General features: G+C 32.5%; 2 protein-coding genes and 1 pseudogene across 3 annotated transcripts; 2 read left to right on the top strand and 1 right to left on the bottom strand.

The window, feature by feature from the left end:
- The first annotated feature begins 5,652 nt into the window (after positions 1–5,652).
- LOC120161206 (transcription factor DUO1-like) lies at positions 5,653–6,909 on the top strand. The gene is made up of 3 exons (XM_039171468.1): positions 5,653–5,890; positions 5,971–6,217; positions 6,382–6,909. The coding sequence occupies exons 1-3, from the start codon at positions 5,700–5,702 to the stop codon at positions 6,853–6,855; spliced, it is 912 nt and encodes a 303-aa protein (XP_039027399.1). The 5' UTR covers positions 5,653–5,699; the 3' UTR covers positions 6,856–6,909.
- Positions 6,910–9,451: 2,542 nt separating this feature from the next.
- LOC120161320 lies at positions 9,452–10,961 on the top strand (annotated as a pseudogene).
- A 1,787-nt stretch (positions 10,962–12,748) lies between these two features.
- On the bottom strand, positions 12,749–21,800 carry LOC120161319 (E3 ubiquitin-protein ligase BRE1-like 1). Of its 2 annotated transcripts, none has more exons than XM_039171597.1 (20): positions 21,663–21,800; positions 21,083–21,229; positions 20,021–20,182; positions 19,859–19,937; positions 19,427–19,651; positions 19,153–19,314; positions 17,192–17,382; positions 17,026–17,109; positions 16,809–16,928; positions 16,524–16,710; positions 16,261–16,421; positions 16,079–16,150; positions 15,811–15,887; positions 14,951–15,145; positions 14,597–14,669; positions 14,423–14,509; positions 13,526–13,663; positions 13,239–13,441; positions 12,977–13,141; positions 12,749–12,792 (listed from the first exon to the last, which is right to left on the bottom strand). In XM_039171597.1, the coding sequence occupies exons 2-19, from the start codon at positions 21,191–21,193 to the stop codon at positions 13,009–13,011; spliced, it is 2,460 nt and encodes an 819-aa protein (XP_039027528.1). In that variant the 5' UTR covers positions 21,194–21,229; positions 21,663–21,800; the 3' UTR covers positions 12,749–12,792; positions 12,977–13,008. The 2 variants fall into 2 exon arrangements, with proteins under 2 accessions (XP_039027528.1, XP_039027527.1); XM_039171596.1 differs by having other exon boundaries at positions 21,083–21,301.
- Between the last annotated feature and the right edge of the window lie 1,557 nt (positions 21,801–23,357).

A 23,357-nucleotide genomic window follows, 5' to 3' on the forward strand; every position in this document is an offset into this window, starting at 1 on the left:
AATGTCGCGAACCGACAAATAACTAGTCAAAAGAATATTGAACGAGAAATCAATAATCTAGATCGAGTTCTAAATATTGAAAATGATCCACGATCCAGTCAAGTAGAAACAACTGCAGAAAATGACAGCGTCCGTCGTTCATTGTTAAAACTGGATCAATGAGATTCTAAATCACAGAAAATGACGTGTTTAAGGTTGAGATTCTTAAAATTTATATATGAAAAAAATTTAAATTTATCGAATTATTTAGAATTAAAACTAAATTAACTGAATATATAAATATATAAGGTTAAAATTATTATTATCTTACTTAAAAATTAATTATGACATTATTATATTTATTGATTTAACTATAATTAACTTGATTGATAAATTTATATAATATTAGTGTCTTAATTGTCAAAAACAATTTAATGGCGAAAATAAAATATGGTTATAATTCAGTGATTAAATAATTAGTTTACCCTAATTCTTTTGGCTTACGGCTTGGCCTAGGGTAAGCTTAGAGAGAGCCGAAAGGGTTGAAAAGAGGGATAAGAAATAGATAAGATGGGGTTTGAATCACGTCACGTGGGAGGGGAAAATGCACAGCCGTGAGGGTATTTCGCCACGTGTCGAAACATGGTCCCAAGATGGCGATCCAGCGTGTGAATTTTGCTTCTACATGACCAGACAGACACGCACTTGTCTACTTCAATCATTTGATACTCTCTGTTTCCAGGATTTCATGTTTGTCCAACTCAGTTTTACGCGCCATTTTCATCTCCACCTTGAAATCAAGATTATGAATAAAAACTCTACTTTGCCCTAATATAAAAAGAAACCATTTATATATTTAAATTTGAAATACAAGGATGAATTAAAACTTTAAAATAATTAAAATATTTTTTCAAATGAAAATAATTCAAAACTATAAAAAAACTGATTTGAGATAAAGTTAATGATAAGCAAACTTTTAAAATATTATAAAATTTACATTAAATTTTAAATTTCATTATAAATAACATCATACTTTTAACGGTTATTTATAGTTGTTAAGGATTATATGATATATTAAATTATAGGTAATTCATATTCCTTATTTCTCATTTATTTTTTATATGCATATTTATTTTTTATGTATTTTTAGTTTCTAATAATTATGTATTTATGGTACATTTTCATGTATATATGACACGCTTTCTTCTGCTTTCATGAGATGTTTTCGGTTATTTTTAGGGTTGGATTTAATGTCATATCGACTGATTAAGATGATGTTTATTTGTTATTACGTTGATTTTTTATGTTTTGGACCCTTAGATAAGACTTGGATATGTGATTTGCATTCGTAGATAGTTTTCTCATGACACTCGATTCTAATTTACGGTTGTCGGTGATCTTTTAGTAGTTTAGTCCACTGTTTTAGTTCATTTGTTGATTCGGTCAAATTTATTCGTATCTGTCTTTTATTTAAGTTTCTTGGATGAGTTTTAACTTTTTCTTGAATGGCCTTCAATGGCTAATTTATTGTATCAACGGTTAGAGAAAAATATTATAATTATGTGTTTAGTTTTCGAACTACATTGTAATTTAAACATTTTCTTTTTTTAATAGAATTAGTAGTTCTATTTGCATAAAAAAATATGTATAAATTAAGAAACTGCACCTTAATGTAGATTCCATTATTATGTAAATTTATTCTGCAAAAAATAAAATTATATTTTTTTCTTAAAATTTTATTAGTTTAATAATTTTTAAACGGTAAAATTGTCAAGCTTGATATATTTTAATTTCATTTGATTTTATAGGAATATCTTTTTTTTAAATGGGCTCAAAAATGACTTGAATGAGTGCTTCGAAAGAGGGGAGATTAAGGTCAAGATTGAGTCGGATTTAAAATGTATCGATCTCGATCCATCTAGAGATATTTAAAAATGTTATCATATTTATATTATTTAAAATGATTGATCATTAAACTTAGTTATAGGTATGAGAAATATAAAATGTTTTATTATTTGTAAAAGATTTTCTCAAAGTTATAATTTTTTAAAAAATTTGTAATATTAAAAAAATAAATTATCAATATTTTATTTATTTTTAAATTTTTGTTTTTTACTTTTAAAAATTTATTACTTAAATTTATTAAAAATATTAAAATTAAAATTTAGTTACAATTGAAAGGTTAAATGATATATTACTCATTAATTTAATATGATATGCCATTTTCTTCACAACGGTTAATGACAATTGACGGTACGATATTTATTCTATAATAAAATTTAAAATCTAATATATATGTTATAAGTTTGGAAAATTTAGTCTTAAAATTATTTTGAAATAATTTAATGAACATTTATTTATTATTAATTTATATACTAATACCTGTTGAAACAAATAAAATTCATACCAAACTAATCAACTGATTCCATAATTTTATGTCAAGAAAATATTTTAATTAATATTAGATTTTGATTGAATCTTTGAGTAATTTATTTCCTCTTCCTTTGCAAAAAAATGTTAAAGGTGAATGATTTTTTTTTAATGAAGCAAAAGCTAAATAAAATACATTAATGAAGCCTTAACGGAGGAGGACCATGAATGTCCCGATGAAGAATGGAATCAAGCCCGTCCGGCGGGGTACTGAAGAGAGCCAAAGAACCGTCATGTCTAACAGTGGACTTTGCCATGAAGTCTGCTGCACGGTTTGCTTCTCGTTTGATTAGAATAAAATTAACATGCCAAGACTGGCATAACAAAGACGAGACCTGAGGAACTTGCCAAAACGGAGAGTCCATCGAGACATGGAGCAGGAGATGATACGCTTCGCTGTTATCAGTTTGAACCAAGATATTCTCGAAGCCTTGGGACCAAACTAAATGAAGGCATGAAAAATACCCCAAAGCTGCGCCGTAAGGACCGAAGAGAAGCCTAGGTCCTTGTTGTAAGCCGAAATGAAGTGACTCAAGTGATCTCGGAAAACACCACCTGCAGTCGCTTTTCCAGTAGACGTCGAGACACCAACTTACGTGTGTAAATTTCGTCAAAGTTCAAAGTAATTTTTTATATACTTTTTAAAATAATTATTTTTTATTAAAAAATTACGAAATTTTCATTGTTAAATCATATTTTGACTATCAACTACACTTTTATTGATTACCATTTAATTACTTTTAATGTAAATTTCAAAAAGTCTCACTTAACAAAATTTCATCTAATTTGTGTTGGTATAACCACCGGTTTTTAATTTATTAATCAATTAATCTGGATCAAGTATTGCAGAGGCAATGGCGAACCTCCCAACCTAGTTTACTCCATTCGAATATGTCAAAATTTGAATTCTTGACCTTACTTAAGAGATATAATGCCTCATCCCACTAGACTAACTGATTTTTAGTCAATTTCATCTATTTTTTCCCCAAAAGAACACTAATAAATGTAGGCGTAAAAGTAAATAAAAATTAGGTAAAGTACACAAATGGAACCTTATTACAAGATATTACTTTGTTGAGTCCCCAAACTATTAAGAGTTAAAAAAATAGTTCTCTAACTATAGGGAGTTGCTTTGTTGAGTCCCTAGACTATTAAAAGTTACAAAATGGTCATTCGACATTGCATTATGTTCCAAACTCATCATTTTCTATTAAAAAATTAACGACAATTTGAGTTGTACGTTAACTTAATGACTAAGATATGATAAAATTTGATCTCATAATCTCAAACGGCTATCATATCTCAATCAACATGTTAACGGCTAGCTCACACGCCTATTAATTTTTTAACGAAAAATGACGAGTTTAGAACATAATGAATAATCGACTCAATAAAACAACTCTCTATTATTAGGATATCATTTTGTAACGTTTAATAGTCAAAGAACTCAAGAAAACAATATCCTATAATCGATGAATCATTTATATACTTTAACCATAAAAAATTTAGAGACCGTAGCAATTATTGTATTTCATCAACCGTTCAATAATGAAATATTTATAATATGATTATCAGCTTAAGGCTATATAAAAAAAGGCTTAATAAAAAAAGTATTTAAACTATATTATTTTTCATTTTGATGTTTAAATTATTTTTCGGTTAATTCATATGTTTAACGTTATAAATGTTATTATTTCAAGTACCTCGGTCGTAACGAATGTTAAAAATTTTCGTTAAATGACACGTGTCACATTTATATTATTTTAAAAATTTTATTTATAAAAAAATTAAAAAAATATTATTATATTTATAAAAAAAACCCTAATTTCTCTATAAAGAACTTAAAATACTACTAAACAAAAAATTTAGGAGGAGCTTGCCCCTCTCATTCTCTATATAAATACGTCATTGGTTGTCCGTGTTGTTCAAACTCTCATGGGGCTTGGCTGTTCCCAGGATTGATCGAGAGAACTAACGGAGACGTATTTTTTTATTAAAAAATATTAAATTATTATATATTTTATTAATAAAAATTTTTAACTTTCAAAATTTTATAAAATTGTTTTCTAAAAATATTATAAAATAATTGCATGATATAAAATTATACTTGCGTCACATACTATTCGTGTTGTTTCAATGATCATATGGTATCATTACAATCTGACTCGGGCAATTCTCAAACTCAGTGGGGAGGGTTATCCGTCATGCCAACTATGATGTTTGTTAATAACAGCAATGATGATGAAGACCTTCAAATTATCACTTTATCTCTTGTTCTTAGCATCATATCATCTTGATTAAGATTCTTTCTCTCTGTGGTACGTAATGCAAAAATTTGTATGTCCTATCGTTATTTTTAGGCTTATATATATATATATTTTTCTATTTAAGTATTTAATTTTTTTTTATTGAATTAAATGATTGAAAATATTTAAAATATATACTATTTTGTAATTAACTTTAACTTAATAAAAAAATTGATAGATTTAGTTGTCAGCTTAACCTTCGAAATTATTTAAAAGGATCATTTTAATCCTCGAAATCCGTTTTGAATAATAAAATTGTTGACTACGTATGTGTACACTAGTAATTTCCAAGCCAGTCAATATTACTGACGTAGATTGATGATAATGTGATATTTATTAAAATAAATAATAAAATATTTACTAAACATAACTCTTAGAAAAAATATTTAAAATTTTAACCTAATTCCTAATCTCATTAGAATAAATAATAATTTTTTTATATTTTTTTCTAACAATTGTATTTAATAAATATTTTAACTTAAACCCTTTATCCACATACGCAGAAGATTAACAGTTATGTTAGTCAAAACGGACTTCGAGAGTCAAGATGATGCCCTTAAATAACTTCGAATGTTAAATTGATGCAAAAATACGATAGTAACAAAAATAATAAATTAGATTTATTAAAAGAGCAAAAGTAACCTTTAATTTTTTTTAAGTAATATTAATATTAAAATATATTTTAAATTATTTAACTGTTATTCAGCCGGCTTATAGACCAAAAGTCTAAATCCAAGAGGTGTAATTACAGGATGAGAAATGGGAAGGGGTGGAGGGTATAAATGTAAATCAAGTAGAATTTTTGAAGGAGAGAGAACGTGGGGATACCGGGGGAGGATAGTGGCAGTAACCGTCTTAACCGTCATTTCGGAAATAAAAAAAAAAATGGCATAATTAATGAGAGATTAAAAAGATCATTACACAAAATCCATCAAACAGAGAAGAGAAGGCGCCATTCCTTGGTGTAGTTTCATTAGGGCAACAATGGAAGGAAAGCGAGTAGAGATATTAAGGAAAGGGCCATGGAAGGCGGAGGAAGATGAAGTGCTGATCAACCATGTCAAGAACTACGGCCCTCGAGACTGGAGCTCCATTCGATCCAAAGGACTTCTCCAACGAACTGGCAAATCTTGTCGTCTTCGTTGGGTCAACAAACTTAGACCCAACTTGAAGAAGTAAAACCCTACTTTCATTTTCCAACTACTTGTTTCTAATTCATTACTAATTCCTTTTTTCTTTGTTTGAATCTTCGTAGTGGGTGTAAGTTTACGGCTGAGGAAGAGAGGGTGGTGATAGAGTTGCAGGCACAGTTTGGGAATAAATGGGCTAAAATTGCTACGTATTTGCCTGGAAGGACAGACAATGACGTCAAGAACTTTTGGAGCAGTAGGCAGAAGAGACTGACTAGGATTTTGCAGAATTCGGGCACACCCTCTTCCTCCTCCAAATCACTCAAATTGAAAAAGGAAATCCCTGGCTTTCATGATGTTCCACTTATGGAGGTAAACATCTTTAATTTCAACTGCTCTGGGGATCCATACAATGCATTTGATTAATTGACTCAAAGAAAATTCTGTATCAATAGTGAATCTTGAGAGGTTTAGATTTAATCCTTTTCGTATTGTGGATGATGGTTATGTTTTCTTCTTCTTTGTTCAAATTCAAGGCTTCAAAGTTGAGCTCATCAATGGAGGAATTATCATACTCCAAGGGTCAATCTTGCTCGACATCCTACCTTGAAAAATCTCAGACGAGTACTAAAGTGGAGCAATTCCCAGAACTCGTGAACCCACAGTTGTATACAGATGCAAACATGGCTCAGCTTGAGCTTATGTCTCGAGGGAAACACCCATATGCCGAGACTCGATCGCAAGTCTTCTTCCCTCAGATACCGCAGCCCCAACCGTCCCTGACATTATCACTAGAAAGCCAGGACCTTTTGGCTAAATTCGAGGATCCTTATTTTTCACAAGTGTTTGCAGATGTCCCTGAACTAGACAGTGGGAACGTGGAGCATCCATTTAGTGGGTTTAGTGCAAAGGAAGAAACTGATATCCCCATGACCCCTGATGCCTTCTTCCATGATTTCCCAGCTGATATGTTTGATCAAATGGAGCCGCTTCCAAGTCCATCTGAGTAAACCTAGGATAAAGCAAATCTGACTTTTGTTTAACTTTTAACTAGTTTCTTGTTTCTCTTGCTCTTTCTATATTATTGCCTATTTCATTGTGTAGTTCGTAGAGGAAGAATATTTTCCACTCCTTTTAAGTAACAAATAGGTTGTTCTTCATTTCTCATTCATGTGCTAATGTGTATAGTCAAAGGCATATCAAGTATTTTGTACTTGACTAGAAATAAAATTGGCATTTTTAGACTTGAAGATAACAGCAATGCATGGCTGAAAGCATGAGAAACGGCCAATGTGTAAAGAACAATGATTGGTACTTTTGATTTTGTTAACTTGAACAAGTGAAATGGGATTATTTCTTGCTTGGATTAATTTTAAGTTTATGTCATTTTAAGGTTTCGGATCAAATTTAGTATTTGAAGTATTTTTTTTGGTCACTTCTAGTTCATGTTTTTTTTGTTGGTTACAAAATAAAACACTGAAAAATCAGTGAGGTAATATACTGAACAAGCAACATTGAGAAGTAGTCCATGTTATTTTGAGATGTAGATCAAGTGATTTTAGATGGGAAATATAGTGCTGTCTATGTCACTATTTAACTTTTTCCTAGAGATGAAATCAAAAATAATTTCGGGGGAAAATTAAATAAAATGTAATTTTGCAATTACATTAATATAAGATATTACAATTTTCAAACAGAATAAATCATAAACTTACAGGTGGGAAAAGTTTAGTTTTAGCATCATATTCAGTTAAATTTTTGCGAAATTTAAAGAAACTAAAACATACCCACTTAGGGGGTCAAGGCCAATGCTGACCTCATTTCACTCTTGTCCTGACGTGATTTTAGTTTGATTCGGTTCTTTTGGTTTTTCAATAAAAGATGAACCAAATCGTATTTTGTGGTTTCTAAAAATTGAAATTGAAATCAAAACTGAATGACATAGAAATCATGGTTTTCAAATTAATTTGATTTAGTGATTTTTGGTTGTTCATTAATTTTCAAACTCAACATTCAGAAAAAAGTAAACTTAAAGCTTAGATAGAGTGCAAACATACAATATAAAATTATAAAAAAAATATTAGTTTTAAGATTTTATTCATTTAAGTTTGTTTTATAATAAATTAAAAATGAAATTGTTTTAAATAGTTATTTTATTATTATTTTTAATTCAATTTGATTTGGAACAAATTATTTTCATATGAAAAATCGAAATCAAATCGAATTGTAAAATTATATTTTTAAATTAAATCGAATCACAAAATAAATAACCTGAATATAATTGAACCGCATAGCTCGAATCAAATCAATGTTTTAATTTTCTCGATTATGTGAGGTTTTGGTTTTGTAACAAGTTCTTTTAGGGTGCTAAATGACCCCTTGTAATTCATTTATGCTTTAGGATTTGATTTGATGTTAAATTAGAGTGTTTGAGACTTTTAGAGTGATTCATGAGTCTAGAAATAAATATTGATAGGCTTAAGCATTAATACTGAAGGAATCATATTCATATCATATGAACTGAGGATGAAATCTGAGTAAAATATACTTGTAGTATTGATATTGACCAAGAGCATCAATATTATAAGGTGAGTATCGATACAATCAACCTAATATTTATACCCTCTACTTCGGAAGCAAAGTTTGACTTCGAATTAGACTCGTAAGAGGAAGGGATGACTTATAGTAGTGGAACTTAGCCTGTGGGAGGTCTTAAATGGTCAAATGTGATTAAAGATACTCTTACGAGTGGTAAATGACTAGAATGCTATTAGTGGATAAAAAACTTCAAAAAGTACCCTTAGTTGCACTCGTTTCGAAAGAGAAATCATTAAAATGGGTGAACGTTGGAAAAGGAATGCAAAGGACAAATCTTCGTGGAATGAATACTAATAAGTGGATGACGTACCATGCAAAGAATGTGTTTAAAAAATCACGTACCATACGAACATCGGAAAAGCGATGATGTGAGAGCCAAGTCTCAAGCCTTTTGGTAGGTCGTGGAAAGTGAGGATGAATGCGAGTAGCCATTCATTAACAAATAAACAACCCCAATTGAATAACATACTAAGTAAAGATATAACGATGTCTTCAATAATAATGTTTATTGTATTATACATCACTAAACACTAAAAGACTAGTTTATCCTTGTTTAATGTTCTAGACGAGAGAACGAGTATGTAGCGATGACTGAGGGGATGATTGTTGAGAAATTAAGAGTTAGAAGGTTTGTTAGTTAGTTGGTAGTTGGTTAGAAGTTAGTTAGTGTATTAGCCTTTGTAATTGAGTTGTATAAAAATGAATGGTGTACAGATTAGTAATAAGATGAATATACACGAGGTATTTTTTACACACGTGTTTTAACATGGTATTAGAAGAAAGGTCTTGTGTGGAACCTCGCCCTTTCTAATTTTCTCCTTTTCTTTACCGAGTTCTTTGTTTTCCCCTCTTTTCTTCCATGGATTCAATCGATTTTACTCATCCCCTTTACCTTCATCCATTGGATACGCCGGGGACGGTGCTGGTTTCGCATCAATTGACTGGAATTAAGAACTACAATCTATGGAGTTGCTCGATTCGAATTGAGTTATTGGCAAAGAATAAGCTTATCAACCAATGTCCTGTACTATCTTAATATTACGTATCTTTGTTAATATGGATGAGGGCGGGTAGGGGAAAAAGAGAGACAGAAAGGAAAGTAAAGGAAAGGAAAGATTATGTTGTGATAAGATGCATAGATTTAGTTTTATGCTTAACGAACCTGTCCTTATGGATATGGATTCTGATTTCTTCTTCCCCCCTTAGAGGTTCAAATGTTTATGTTTTGAGATGATGCATGTCTGATCAATGCAGGCAACTTTACAACTAACATATCTTGTTGCTCAAGAACCTGATGATGACAATATTTTACGAACCCGAACCTATGATGTCAGCATCACGTAAGACAATTCTGGTGCATGCAAACTCTTAGGATTTGTTTTCAGAAAGTATTTTCTTATGAAGTCTCAAACTTGCCAAACATTGTCGTGTTTTAGGTATGATAAATACTATCAGACTCCTCATGTGTGGCTTACTGGGTATGATGAGGTAGGTGTTGGATTAGATAATCCCTATTTTTACTGATCTCTATTTGTTGATTCAAATATCAAACTTATCAATATGGCTGCAAATCATTGTCCTTGTCTGAATTTGATCATAGTCGAGGATGCTTTTACAACCAGAGCTTGTTCTCGAAGATGCTAGTCAGGAACACACACACAAAACGGTATGCCATAATCACTAATTCAGATCATCTCTCATTCATTTTTATTGGGCAGGAGGTCGGATTTCAGTGTGCTCGTCTCTCATTATTTTATCTGCATGCTCCTAAATGAATTTTGAAAATGTCTAATCTTTCCTGATTTACCTGGATACAGGTTACTATTGAGGACCATCCTCACTTACCTGGGAAGCATGCATCTGTGCATCCATGCAAACATGGGGCTGTGATGAAAAGATCATCGATGTACTTATATCACGTGGAGTAGAACCTGAAGTTGATAAGTAAGACTTTTGGCCCCTCGTTTACCACAAAACTGTTCTGAATTGACCCTTTTATCTTTAAGAGAACATGTATGCAGTGCGATAACTATTTCGCACAATTTTCCTTTACAAATAACAGTCATCATAATTTTCTCCCACGCTCTTAAGTATGCAGTATGCATGTACTTTTGGATTAGATTACTGCAACTAACTCAATTGTTGCCCGCTGGCCTATTGGGATAGCAGCCTTCGGGCCCCTTTATAATAAAAAATTATGAATTTCTGTTTCAACCTTATTTTTGCAGGTATCTTTTCTTGTTCTTGAAATTTTTAGCATCTGTAATTCCAACAATTGAGTACGACTACACCATGGACTTTGATCTTGGCAGCACCAGCACTTAATTAGAGGTAAACATCTATAACTGAAGGCTATCATGGCTTTAGTCTTTAGATCCAATTTATCGGTCTTGAAATTTGTAGTCTCTGTACTCTCAACAATTGAGTATGACTAATCCTTCATTTCTTTATCGGTTTTTGTGCCACCTGAAACCTTCTATGTATTATTCAAGAAAGGAATTAATATCCATGTCCCATGCGCTTAGGCTTTGCTTGGTTGGGTGGAATACTGGAAATATGGAAGGAGGGAGAGGGAAAGTGGAAAGACAATAAATTTGGGTGTGCTTGGTATGAAAGAGAAGTGAGGGGAAAGAAAATTAGAGAGGGATGCGAGTTAGTTTACAATTTGTCTTTTTCAAAGATAAATTTTCTTTCCCCTCATCTTTCAGCTCCACCAAACAATGATTTTTCCATCCTTTCTACTAAGCACACCAATGGAAAGAAAAAAAATATTTTTTTTCTAGTTTTCTATCTTTCTAATTTTCAAACTTTCCAATTTTGTTTCCACTCTACCAAGCTGAGGCTTAATTCAGCAATGTTGAGAATTTTGGAGGTCACTTATGGGTTCATAAGACTCTTGATAAAAAATATTTATGAAGTATCTTTATGGCTGTACCATATGTGCTCATTTATGCTACCCGACTGATTTGAATTTTTTCTTCCTTTTTGTATATACAGCTACTGCTATCTGTATACCTGTAATGCTGTAGCCGCTGCTTGTAAATGCATGATAATCACCCTTCCACGTATTCATTGCTTGATGTTTGTGTCGTACCCTACTCAGTGCTACTACACTTGTAAACACAAACCTCTGGTGATATCAGACTGGAAAAAACAAACTTTGTTTTCATCATTGTTATTTGGAATATTGTTTGTGCCACAAATACATCTTTGTTGAGTATGAACCATTAAAGGTGATCATATACTCGAAGCTGAAAAGATTTCCATGGAGTTACACTTTGTACATTTTATTTACTGCACCTGTGAACGCGACCAAGGCATTCATAATAACTTCATCAAATATAAATTCATATCTTTATCAATCATCACTCTTAACAAAAGCCAAGAACCTAGCTGCCTGAAATAAATTCTGTTTTAGACCAGATCAAACAAATCACCCAACTATAGACCAGACCAAATACATCACCTAGCTCGTATGCATGTCTAATTTTGACGTATTAAGGTGAGAAAACAATAAATTTCTAAGACGATTATCCAAAATGTAACATTCTCATTGGAAGAATACCTTAACTAAGAAATGCAATACACTATCTTTATAGTCTCCAGTGTTTACTTACTATTGACAATTGTCACCGTAGGTAATATTGTGAAACTAAACAAACCGAACACACCAAAGGTGCAAAATCTAAGCTGATTACTTTCGGTTAAAGAAAAAAGAAAAAAAAACTATCAACCAATTACAAAGGTTATTTTCTACATTATGCATAAAACAACAAGAGAACATCCAAATATTCTGTCGATAACTGTCGCAAGTCACAATCTATAATAGAAACAGGATAAATTTTGACAAAAGAAAACACTAATTAAATATATGAAGCCCAAATTTTGAATAACACCCCAAATTATTTCACAGGGGGGAAATTTTTTCCTTGGATTGTAGAATTTGATCGATTCTGACTAATATGCAAATAATAACTCAAGTTTCCAATGGCTCCAAGCAGTTCAACAGTCAAAGATCATAAATAAAGTTTATAACTTGAAGACAAAACAAACAAATCTGAGGTACTAATGGGCAGGAATCCTGTAGTTCATTCTTTTCTAACAAATCTCTAACATAAGAATACACGGGAACCTGTGAGAGTGCATATGTGTTGCCAAATACACACGAGATGCTGGCCAAATCTCATTGATGGGCAGTTGTGACGACAGCTCCAATATCAGATATAAACAGGTTTAACATCATTAGCACCAAAGCTCGCAGCACAAACTGGACACTTGCGGTGACGACTTTCAGTAACTTTTTGAACACAGGGATTGCAAAAGAGGTGGAAGCATTTTGTAATAACCACCTGTATAGCGTGTAGATAGAGAGAAAGAAAAGGTCAAAGTAAGAGCATTGTTTTAAACAGAAGTCACCCTATCCTATTTTCAGTGCAGAAAAGAGGGGAAAAAAAAAGGGCTCAAGCTACAACAATGAAGACCCAAATTGAACAATTGCCATCTGGAACTAATAAAACAGAATAGCACATTCACCTCTTTTGGTCTGTCAAGACATATACTGCACTTCAGTATTTCCTTGTACTCTCTAAGTTCCTGTTGAAGCCTTTCAGCAGTTGATGATCCTTCGTTCTCAGTTTGAAGACATGAAACCTTCCTTCTTGCCACTTCCAATTCCTCCTCAATTCTTTCTTGCTAAACCTAATAGACGAATGAAGTGCGGAAAAGACATGAATTCACTCTATACACTTAGAACAGATGGGAACAAAATAATAATAATAATAATAAATTCCTTTACCTTTCCTTCTCTAATTCAACCTGCAACTCCGCCAATGCCACTCGAGTTTTCTCAATCTTAGATTGCGACTCCTCCAGTGACTCCCTTGCTTGTTGAGATGAACTTCTCACATCTGACAATTGCTTTTGCGTATTTTCCAATGAAACTAACTTCTGAGATCTTTCTTCCGCGAGTTTCTGAACATGGTCTGACCAGAACCTCATCTGCAAACCCAATTGCACAAGAATCAAAAGAAGTAATTACTTTTAGAAAGATAGTTCCACTCAAAATTAATCATGTATACCTACCCGATCCTTGATTTTTGCAGCTTTCATCTCATAGAAGTTAAGGGCCGCACTGGATTGTTGAATCTCCTTTTCCATGGTATGCTTCTCCAAGAGGAGAGTGTCTTGCAGCTGTTTTCCCTTAACACCTTCCAAAACAAGCTGAAAGTACCATTGAAGCTAAAAGATCAATTCTAGGTATCAAAATAAAAGTATACCTTTTACGTGAATATAAATGTCACAGAATAGCATGATGAACTTAGAAGCCCAAAGACTGTCACAGGAATAGTTTAGACAAAACGACATATTAACTGCACTTCCAGTTTCAAAATAACTAAATCAATCTAGGTCAATAACATCTACACCCCAAAAGTATTTGGAAGGTTGCACAATTCAAAAATCTCATCTCAATCAAATTCTAACATGGAGGTGATCACGAGTCCAACTGAAACAGATAACTCAGCAAGAAGAACATCTATGAATATCATACCAAGAATTAACAACCAAAATAGAGACCAAGCACTGGGCTCAACTTTTAATGTTCCATCTCCCCAAACTAAAGGAAATTATGCAATCCCTTTTTACCGTTAGTTTTCCATGGCTGGTTTGAAGAAAAAGTTTCTATTCCAAGTCAAAAATCTTCTCCCATTTGCCATGAGAAAGGCTCCATGAACATACCATGTTGTTTCACTTACAAATATATGGCTGATAGCTAGTCGCAAGTGGAAACATTGAGGTTGGAGCAAAACATAAAGAGTTGAACAAAATCAATCTTACAAGCACAAGGAAATAAATATAAAAAGATTGTCAACAGAATCCACCACCTAATGATAGTAAGCAGAAAAGGAAATGAAGTAAATGATACTACTAATACAAACTTTTCAATGAGCAGAATATCCTAAACCGAACTAAATTGATTACCTTGGTATTATAGTCATCTCTCTCCGTAATTTGCAGCAATAGCTGCTGGTTTTGTGTCTGCATGTCATCATATGCCTGTCCAATTGACTGAGGAAAAACCAAAGTAAGCCTCAAGAAATCATCATGATAGTATAAAAGGGAGAACAAAGAGTAAATAAATGACAAGGCACTAACCTCTAATTCAGATAAGTAAGCTTCATTTTCTACGTTTTTGGATTTCAAAGTATCAGAAAGCCTAGCTTTATTCCTGCAATAGAAATATACATAATATTTTTCGTGCTCCTCATACTCCTTGGATTTATAAACAAATTCTTGATGCGAAGAAAGATATAGGAAGCAACTGTATAAATGCATAGGAAAATATTTCCAGTATATTTCATTTTGACTAATGAGAATTCAAAGAGAATACTGTATAATGAACGTTTGCTTAATGCAGAAATGACAATTGCAGGTTTTCTGGAAAGGTCTACACAACACCTCTTTCCAAACACAAATGAAAGACTCAAAAAAGAAAAAGAAGAGTTTAACCTCAGGGAAGCCTCCAATTTCTGTCGCAAGTCTGCAATTTCAGCTTCTGCAGCAGCCAACCTTTGCTGGGATACCGCTTCAGCTTCATTAGCTTTCTTAACACGTAATTCCAATTTTTGCTCATCTAGAGAAGATTTCAAACTTTGAGCATGAGCCCATGCCTTGTATTCTGAATCTCTTGCTTCTGAAGCATCTCTGCAATATTAGAGAAAAAAGTAAGAATCTAGAAACATATATAAAAATATTGAACCATATCAAGGATTGCAAGACAAGCCTTGAAGTGATACAGAACAATAATCCAGAGTGCAATATTCAATAAATTGCCTAAAATCCCAACTGTATAAACTCCAAATTCTCAATATCAAATTAATAATCCAACCTCCCAACATAGTAGAACACACATACATACAAATTATCTTCATACATGTTTGACGAATATGGGACAATAAAGCTCACCTAACCCAAATAAAGAGAAGCCAGCCCACTAATAAATTCAATTAAATCCTATTTCCTAAATTTAGGCCTAGAATAGACATTCGTACAAAACCTGGAAGAAAGTTCTGCATCATCAACACGTAACACCAGAAAACAGGTAGCATATTATAACTAGTAAGAACATAAGATATGTTAACATTCTCTTACACTTTAGGCGACAATAATTTCCAGAAAACTTGAAGTTACAATGCAGAAGAAACAGATTCTCATTTAACTCCAAGCAGCAATGAATGGAAGAAAATTTGTAAGATAGATTTGAAATAAAATTGCTCAGGTATCCATCATTTCTGTGGAGAATACATTCAACTCAATGTATCAAATAATGTTGAAGAAATAAAGAAAGCATCCTGTATGGATAATCCGACCTTGAATCAGTAAATTCACGTCTATGCATCTCCAATAACAACTTCAACTCCATACCACTTTCATTCAAATCTTGCACCTGTAACAATATATATTTACGCATTGATTTTCCTCTTTCAGCGGAAAAAAGTACAAAGACTAAGCAAAGCAGATATTATTGTTAAAATAAGGCATCTCTTTCCTTAAACTTGAACAAGAGTGAAGTCCATATCACAGGTTTCTTGATCACATATTTAATCAAAATAATTGAGTAATGTTCACCAATCATACCATGGTTTGCAACTTATGTATCTCAGCAACTTGATCAGCAGATCTGACAGATAAATTCTCACACTCTTTCTTCTGCTCACAGATAATCACCAATTCTTTGTAAGCCCATACAGAAAAAGAAATGATCTCTGAGCCCTTAAAGCAAAACCAGGAATAACCACACAGCTTATAAAAGTACGAACCTTCCTATCATGAATACTGGAAAGAGACTGCACATCAGCCCGGAGAGAATGAACATTCAAGGCAGCCTCTTTGTACTTACCTAATTGACTCTGCATCGAACTCATTGCCTCAGGAAATGAAGAAAGCAAGCTCTTAAAATCTGCAATTATTTCCTTTCTTCCTGAAAAGTGAAGTATTTAAGCAGCTTTTCAGCAAAAGAATAGAAATAAGATGGAAACAGTAGATGATTCAGAATCAGAGCAAACAGCATATAATTTCCTACCTGGTTCTACAGATGCCTCTTCAAGCTTAGCTTTAATTCCCTTTATTTCATCAAATTTCCGTTGCATCTCTCCCCCCAGATAAGAAGCTCTAGAATCAGCAACTGCCAATGATCTCTGAAAAACATCAGCTATATCATTTTTAATACTCAACTCCTCCTCTCTCCAGGCCAGGTTATCTTTCTCAAGCTGAAAGTTTTAGGGAGTTATAGTCAGCATTGGAATTGGATGCCCCTAATAAAATTAACGGACAAAAGGCATAATTGAAACTACCAACCAGTAACAACCTGTAGTTTCTCAAATAAATCTTTATAATGGAAAACTTCTGACTTTGACTTTTCTAGTTGATCTCTCATCGTAAGGTAAGCTTGGGAAGAAGAAATACACTTTATACTCTTTAGTTTGTTCTGTCAATCAGAAATCCACATCAATTTATATGTCTGAGGAAATAGAACTGCATTTCAGAAATAAATGAAGAATAATTCTAATTTAGAAAAAGCAAACCTGCAAATCTGATAACTGCCGCAATATTTTTATCCTCTCTACATGAAGCTCTTTCAATTCAATCAGCCGAGAAGAAGCTTGTTCCTGCACATATCAAATTAATCACTCTTACTAACTTTCAATTTCAGGAACCCGACAAGCTAACTAAAAGGAAGATGGGGATTACCAACAGCTCTTTGAGGGCAGATTCCATTTCTTGCAGATCCCGATGCTTATCTTTGACTTTATCTCCGGCAGCCTGCTTACCAAGGTTTAAGACAGGTAAAAAGGCGCCTTTTGTTGCATCTCTTTCGGCTTTAAGAGCTGCCAATTCACAATCACATTCCTTCAGTTCCGCTACTGCACTCTCCAATTCACCTTCAAAGACAAAGCAAAATAAGACAGTCCAACTTAGAGATATTTGAATGAGATCTCATACCTCGATACACACAAACATATAAAACATGCATTTGAACAGCGATGAAAAGGGTTATCTCCCATTGATTACCCCGTCCACAGCATTAGAAGATGGCAGTTTGTTAAGGTGCAATAAATGTTTGAATTGTGTATAGATACATATACATGTATATACGCCAAAAAGGTAATTACCAAATGTGGACAACCTGTACTAGTGATAAGCGGACAGTCTTAAAAGTCACCATATTGTCCTCGATTTAACTATTTTCATTGATTTAATTTAAACTTTAAAAGTATTTATCAATATATTACATTTATTTTCTTTTACATGGATTTTGACAAATGAAAGATGTATTTTCTTTTCATAAATTTTTAATTTGATTTGATCATGGAAAACTAATTGTATTTTTTTCGGTAGTATGAGTCTCTATACGTTGATTTTATCAGATAAATTTGGAACCATTAAAATTGAAATTTTAAAAATAAATCATGTTCAAACAAGAAACAATGACCAATCATAATTTCAATAATTACGAACAAAAACATTTCATTAATTAACAAAAATTATTGCAAAAACCATACTAAAAATACCTTTCCTTTTACGGTCAAAGGCAATGCATAAAATGTTCAATTACTTTTCCCTTTATTCACTGTTGTCAACAGATGACCACTCAAACCTTAATGATTTTTAATAAATTTTATAGTTTTCTAGCATTTAGAATAACATTTTTTTTCCTTTTTAGATTTGTGTTTCTAACCTTTTCAGTATTTCTTTATCAATAATTTGAAACAATGCATACATATAAACAGTTCCAAACTTTATAACAGATTGGATGACAAAGTGCAGTCTAAGCATGGAATTATTTCTATTATGGCTATGCATATTCCATTCTCTAGGAATAGACTATTTAATTTATTTATTTAACATTTAAGATTATTTATATTTGGTGTTTTTTCCTAAGTTTTCTTTATACCATTTGACTTGAAATGAAAATTTTATAATGTAGTACTCTACATTTGTTAATGTTCAGTGCAGAGAATAGTTATTTTGCTTCAGCAAAGATAAATGATCCTTTCTTATTTAAATATATATAATCTCAGTTCATACTTTAATTTTAAAACATTATTATTGGTTGTTGACACTATGTTTTGATGTTTTTTCTTTTTCCCAATTTTCTCAAGGCGTGCGCCTAGGCACACTTTTTTTTTAAGGTTATAGGCATAAAAAAGCTGATGTGATCCTGTATAGCACCAACTTTCTTCATGACATACTCACATCATTGAAGATCCATCAAGCTCAATATAAGGGAGTTCTACCTTACTTTATATTATATTTACTCAAAAGCCCACCTGATTGAATTACTCATTAGTTTCTTTTATTCTACACTTTTTTCACTGATATACATTTACTAGTAAGAAAGGTATAATATCAAACTTTATACTTTATTACATTTGAGCATTCAACAAACATTGACCATAAAAAATCATAAATATTGACCAATAAAGATTGCATGTTTTGTAGATAAACCAGACCCCGCTTTAGAATTTATTATATATCTAAGGCTTTATATATGTATTACAAAAACACACTGATTTTGTGTTAAGAAGTATCTAGAATGCTACAGCTTCTTAGGTGGCAACTGATGATGTAAACATCCAGACAACTGATGATGATAACATTGTCTCAATTGCTTATAAACATGCCAATTTTGACCACATATAAAAAGTTACCTTTTAGACGTTTAAGCTCAGCCTTATTCTTTGCATCGATATCGCTATGGCTCTGCAATTCTCTCACCATTGATCTGTGTTTCAAATGAACATCACCGATTGCTAATCTGAGATTCTTAACTTCAGATTCTAGTTCGCTAGATGCTTTCTGTCTGCATGAATCTAACATAAAGAGATATTAACACAGTTAACATAGTAATAACGAGAGAAATATTTTTTTAAAAAGGAACAAGACTATAAACTACACAATATGCACTTTCCACTGAACGCATACCATAGTCTGGAAGCTCTTTCCGAACTGCTGCATATAGTGCGTCCTTCAGGCGCCACGTATCATTAATGGAAACTACTATATTTCGTAAAATGTTCCTAGTCTTTTCGGAGGCAGTATGCTCTCTATCTTCTTCAATCTGCTCACCATTATCCGAGCAACTTTCAGTTGCACCTGTCTCCATAAGTCGGCTAAGAAAAGCATCCTCAGTGGGAGACAGAGGCTCATCTACATAGTGATGCAAAAGCTTTCTCAGTAAGTAAAATTGTGGAACTATAAAAAGAAAACAGAAGATTTAAACAAAAAGTCCAACTAAACTTATAAATTATAAGTTACAACAAGAAAGAAAGCACAGTCTACTGAAATATGTTAACATTCCATTACAAGGGCCCACAACAACAACAAAAGAAAGAAAGAATGGCAGAAGTTTCTCACCCTTCGTATTGGATGCACATCCAACATCTTGTCTGCTGGTCTCTCTTGTGATGGAACGTGATTCCAAGTCAGTAATTACCTAAAATATATAAATGGGGCTACCATCATTTCCAACAAGCAGAAAATGCATAAAATTGTTTAGCAGTTTGGACAGGGGCTTACTGCTTCCCAAGATTTATTCAACACATTCAATATGGAATCATATCGCTTTTGCTTCTCCTTTAGTTGAATGAACTTGTTCTCAAGAGCAGAATACTCAACCTTTTGAGCCTCTAACTTTTGTAGAAGCTTTTGATTCTGAAATTGCAAAACTGCAGTATCAAGCTGCACCATACGAACAAAAAAAGAGGTGACATAAGGGGAAGGTTAATAAATACGAGTTATAAAAAGAAAGAAATTCAACAATAATCAAGCATTCAACAACCAGAAAACCAACACAAAAAGTCCAAAAAAATTGAAAGCAAGAAAATATACAAACACAGATTAAACCATCAAATAAAATTATATAACATACAATTTCTGCAGACAAGCAATATTGTAGTTTGTTATGAATGAAGTTAATGCCAATGCGAGCTTTCGGTTTCTGATTCTAAAGATATTTTATCAAAAAATATTAATAAATTCCAACTTCCAAATCTATGCAGAGTGCAGACCAATCTACCTACCTAAGCATAACCCCTTAATAAAAAAATAAAATAAAATCACCCATGTTCACAATGAAGCACATGAGATGAACGATGAATCAGCAATGTTAAATCAAAAGCATGCAACTACAATGAGATTGATACAAATTACTACTGTTACTACAGTGAGGTAAACAAAATCTGCAAAAGGCGTTAAGTGGCTTTTAAAGCAAATAAACCTTCATCAAATCCACGACTACCTGGGGACAAAATAGCAGCCAAAAGAATTGAATCTTAGCATAAAAATCCTCAAAAGTCAAAAGAGGGGTAATTTTCACTTTTCTGGTATCAATATTACAAGCATTCTGTTGAAACTTTATATTCACATACATCCATTTGATCCCATAAAAAGAGATTAAAGTGCAAACTACATGCTAAAATAGCAAAGCCAGATTTGATTCATAACTAAAAAAAAAAAAGCAAGTAGGAGATAAGGTCATTTAGACTATTTTTCAAATTGAAATTTAAGAAAATCAGAACTAACATAAATATCACTGCTGCTAATAAAATAAACTAACAGAATGGTAAGCAAAGAAAATACCTTTTTCTCCTCAGAAGTTGGCAAGCATGGTCGCTTCTTTGCTGCAACAGCAGTGGGCGATAAGGAGCTGAAGTGACGCCGTTTTCGGTCAGCCTCACCAGTACTCCCCATTGAACACGCCACACTCACAAACCCTAGAATTCCGACCTTTATTCACATGAAGGCCAAGTGGAATATCCACCCCAAATAAACCAAATTCGAACCCGGTCAGTCGATAATCTGTTCAAAACCCTAAATCCTCAATAAGAAAGCCCTAAATGATCAGATTTTTCTACACTAAAAATCCCAGCTTTATCCAAATTATAATCTCAAAAAAAAAGTCCCCGGTTCTCAATCAATAAAGCTCAAGTAGGAAAATGAAAGAATAAAAAACGGGAATTCGCTTGGAAAGTATATTCTAGTTGCAAAAATATTTTTAAAACAAACAAAATTAAAGTTGTCGTTAAGCCTATAACGTATCAAACCCGTATAACTTTTTCTTTACCCAGCAGAACAAGTTCAAAATTTGGTGAATGTGAGAAAAGTAGTATCTGGGGCTAAAAACCAGTTTTTCTTATTCAGTTTCGATGATTACACAGACCTGTGGGTGCTGGAGAAGAATCTCTTAAACGAAAGATTAAAGAAGTCGAAGCGGTGAATGGTGATTGGGACGCATGCAGGAGAGTGAAAGGCGGAATCTATCCGATTGGGTAAAAATGAGAGAGGTTGATTACGATTGAGTATGAGCTTGAAACTCGGCCTTGAAACCTTACTGCCAATTATGGAAGGTGTTGTCTGTCACAGTCGCATACACACTGTCTTTCCTTTTAGCGGGTTCAATTGAATCACCGCAGGCGCCAAGGCCAAGGCTAAAACTGCGAAACAAAAAGGATTTATTTGGGTGTTGGCTGGTTACGTCACCTTACAACCGGCGCAAATGGTTGTAAATAAAAGTGTTATTTGAAATTAATTTTGTTAATTTTAAAATATAAATGGATTCAGTTCTAGTTCAGATTCGACTTAGTATGCTAAGAATTTGATTTGAATTATTAACGATTTAAAATGAGTTATTTGATACTTGAAAAGTTTGTAAACAACTCAAAAAAATATATTAAATTTTAAATTTTTTAAACCAAATTATTATTAATATTAATATTTATACATTGTTATTTAAAAAAAACCAATATAAGACTTTTAGGTACTCAACGTTCACGTTTGAACTTGAATTTGAGTTTCAATCGAATTAAGTATGAGAATATTTTAACTTCAGCATTTAACATAAACAAAAAGTTTAAAGCATTTAATTCACGGTCAGCATACCAACTCTAGCCGAAAATCATGGTTTTAAATCTCGACACAAAACCATGTAGTTTCCGTAAATAAAATGACAGCACATTAATAACTCAAAATCATGACGTACTAAACAAAACATTCAACGTAATATCACATTCTAAAATGACTATTTAAGAAAGACTCTAAACTGACCCATCAAGAGGTCTCAGTAGTAAAAAAATATTATTTTTTAAAGGTCATGGATTCGAATAATTACGTCGGTAGGGTGTGTGCATTATCATAACCATATCCTCTAAAAATTACCACACACGAACAAAAGTTGATGACTTGCAACCTCTAAATATGATCTCGATCCTTTAAATAGAACGAGATCTTGAAAACATTAAAACACACAAAGCTTATTATATAGCTTAGTAAGGTAGTCATAAACATAATATTGTTTAGGATAGCAAATCCAATGATCATAACAATAACATGACATTCTTTTTATCTTTAACAATAAGCATAACAATAAATATGTATAATATGTTGTCAAAACATTAAACATGAGCCTAATCGTTCACTTTCGAGTAATGGATATACAAATCTCGTTGTCACTATCAATAATGTATATAGCACACAATAATGGTTGTCACTCTCGTGGACATGTTCTGTAACAACTCGAAAAATGGAAAAAAATATATAATTGTAATTTGAGGTTTTAATTAAGTTAATTGGTGAAATTTGAGGATTTAATTGGAAGTTTTAAAACTTGTAGCCTATTTTAAAAAAAGTGGAGGAAATTCAATGACCAATCACTGAATATTTCCAAGGAGTGTCGGCAGATTTTTTTTTCTTATATGCGTGCAAATTGATTCTGGTTTCATAACAGAACAATTTGTTAAGTTTTTACCCCACGCACCTCTACTTCCGACGACGATTCTGACACCGTCCGAATTTCGATCGTCGTTTTGAAAGTACCATCGTGTTCGTTATCGAGTCAGGAACAATCCCCTCAATTTAA

The sequence above is a fragment of the Hibiscus syriacus genome, unplaced genomic scaffold (assembly GCF_006381635.1).
Source record: "Hibiscus syriacus cultivar Baekdansim isolate YM2019G1 unplaced genomic scaffold, ASM638163v2 tig00111398_pilon, whole genome shotgun sequence".
Taxonomy (NCBI): Eukaryota; Viridiplantae; Streptophyta; class Magnoliopsida; order Malvales; family Malvaceae; genus Hibiscus; species Hibiscus syriacus.

Bases quoted from the DNA above. Each gene is read 5' to 3' on its own strand.
- LOC120161206 (XM_039171468.1), top strand. From the start codon at position 5,700: ATGGAAGGAAAGCGAGTAGAGATATTAAGGAAAGGGCCATGGAAGGCG. The intron at 5,891-5,970 runs GTAAAACCCTAC...GAATCTTCGTAG, and splicing joins CTTAGACCCAACTTGAAGAA to TGGGTGTAAGTTTACGGCTG. The intron at 6,218-6,381 runs GTAAACATCTTT...TTCAAATTCAAG, and splicing joins ATGATGTTCCACTTATGGAG to GCTTCAAAGTTGAGCTCATC.
- LOC120161319 (XM_039171597.1), bottom strand. From the start codon at position 21,193: ATGGGGAGTACTGGTGAGGCTGACCGAAAACGGCGTCACTTCAGCTCC. The intron at 14,670-14,950 runs GTTAAACTCTTC...TTTCTATTGCAG, and splicing joins AAATTGGAGGCTTCCCTGAG to GAATAAAGCTAGGCTTTCTG. The intron at 13,142-13,238 runs GTAAAGGAATTT...TTCGTCTATTAG, and splicing joins GTTGAATTAGAGAAGGAAAG to GTTTAGCAAGAAAGAATTGA.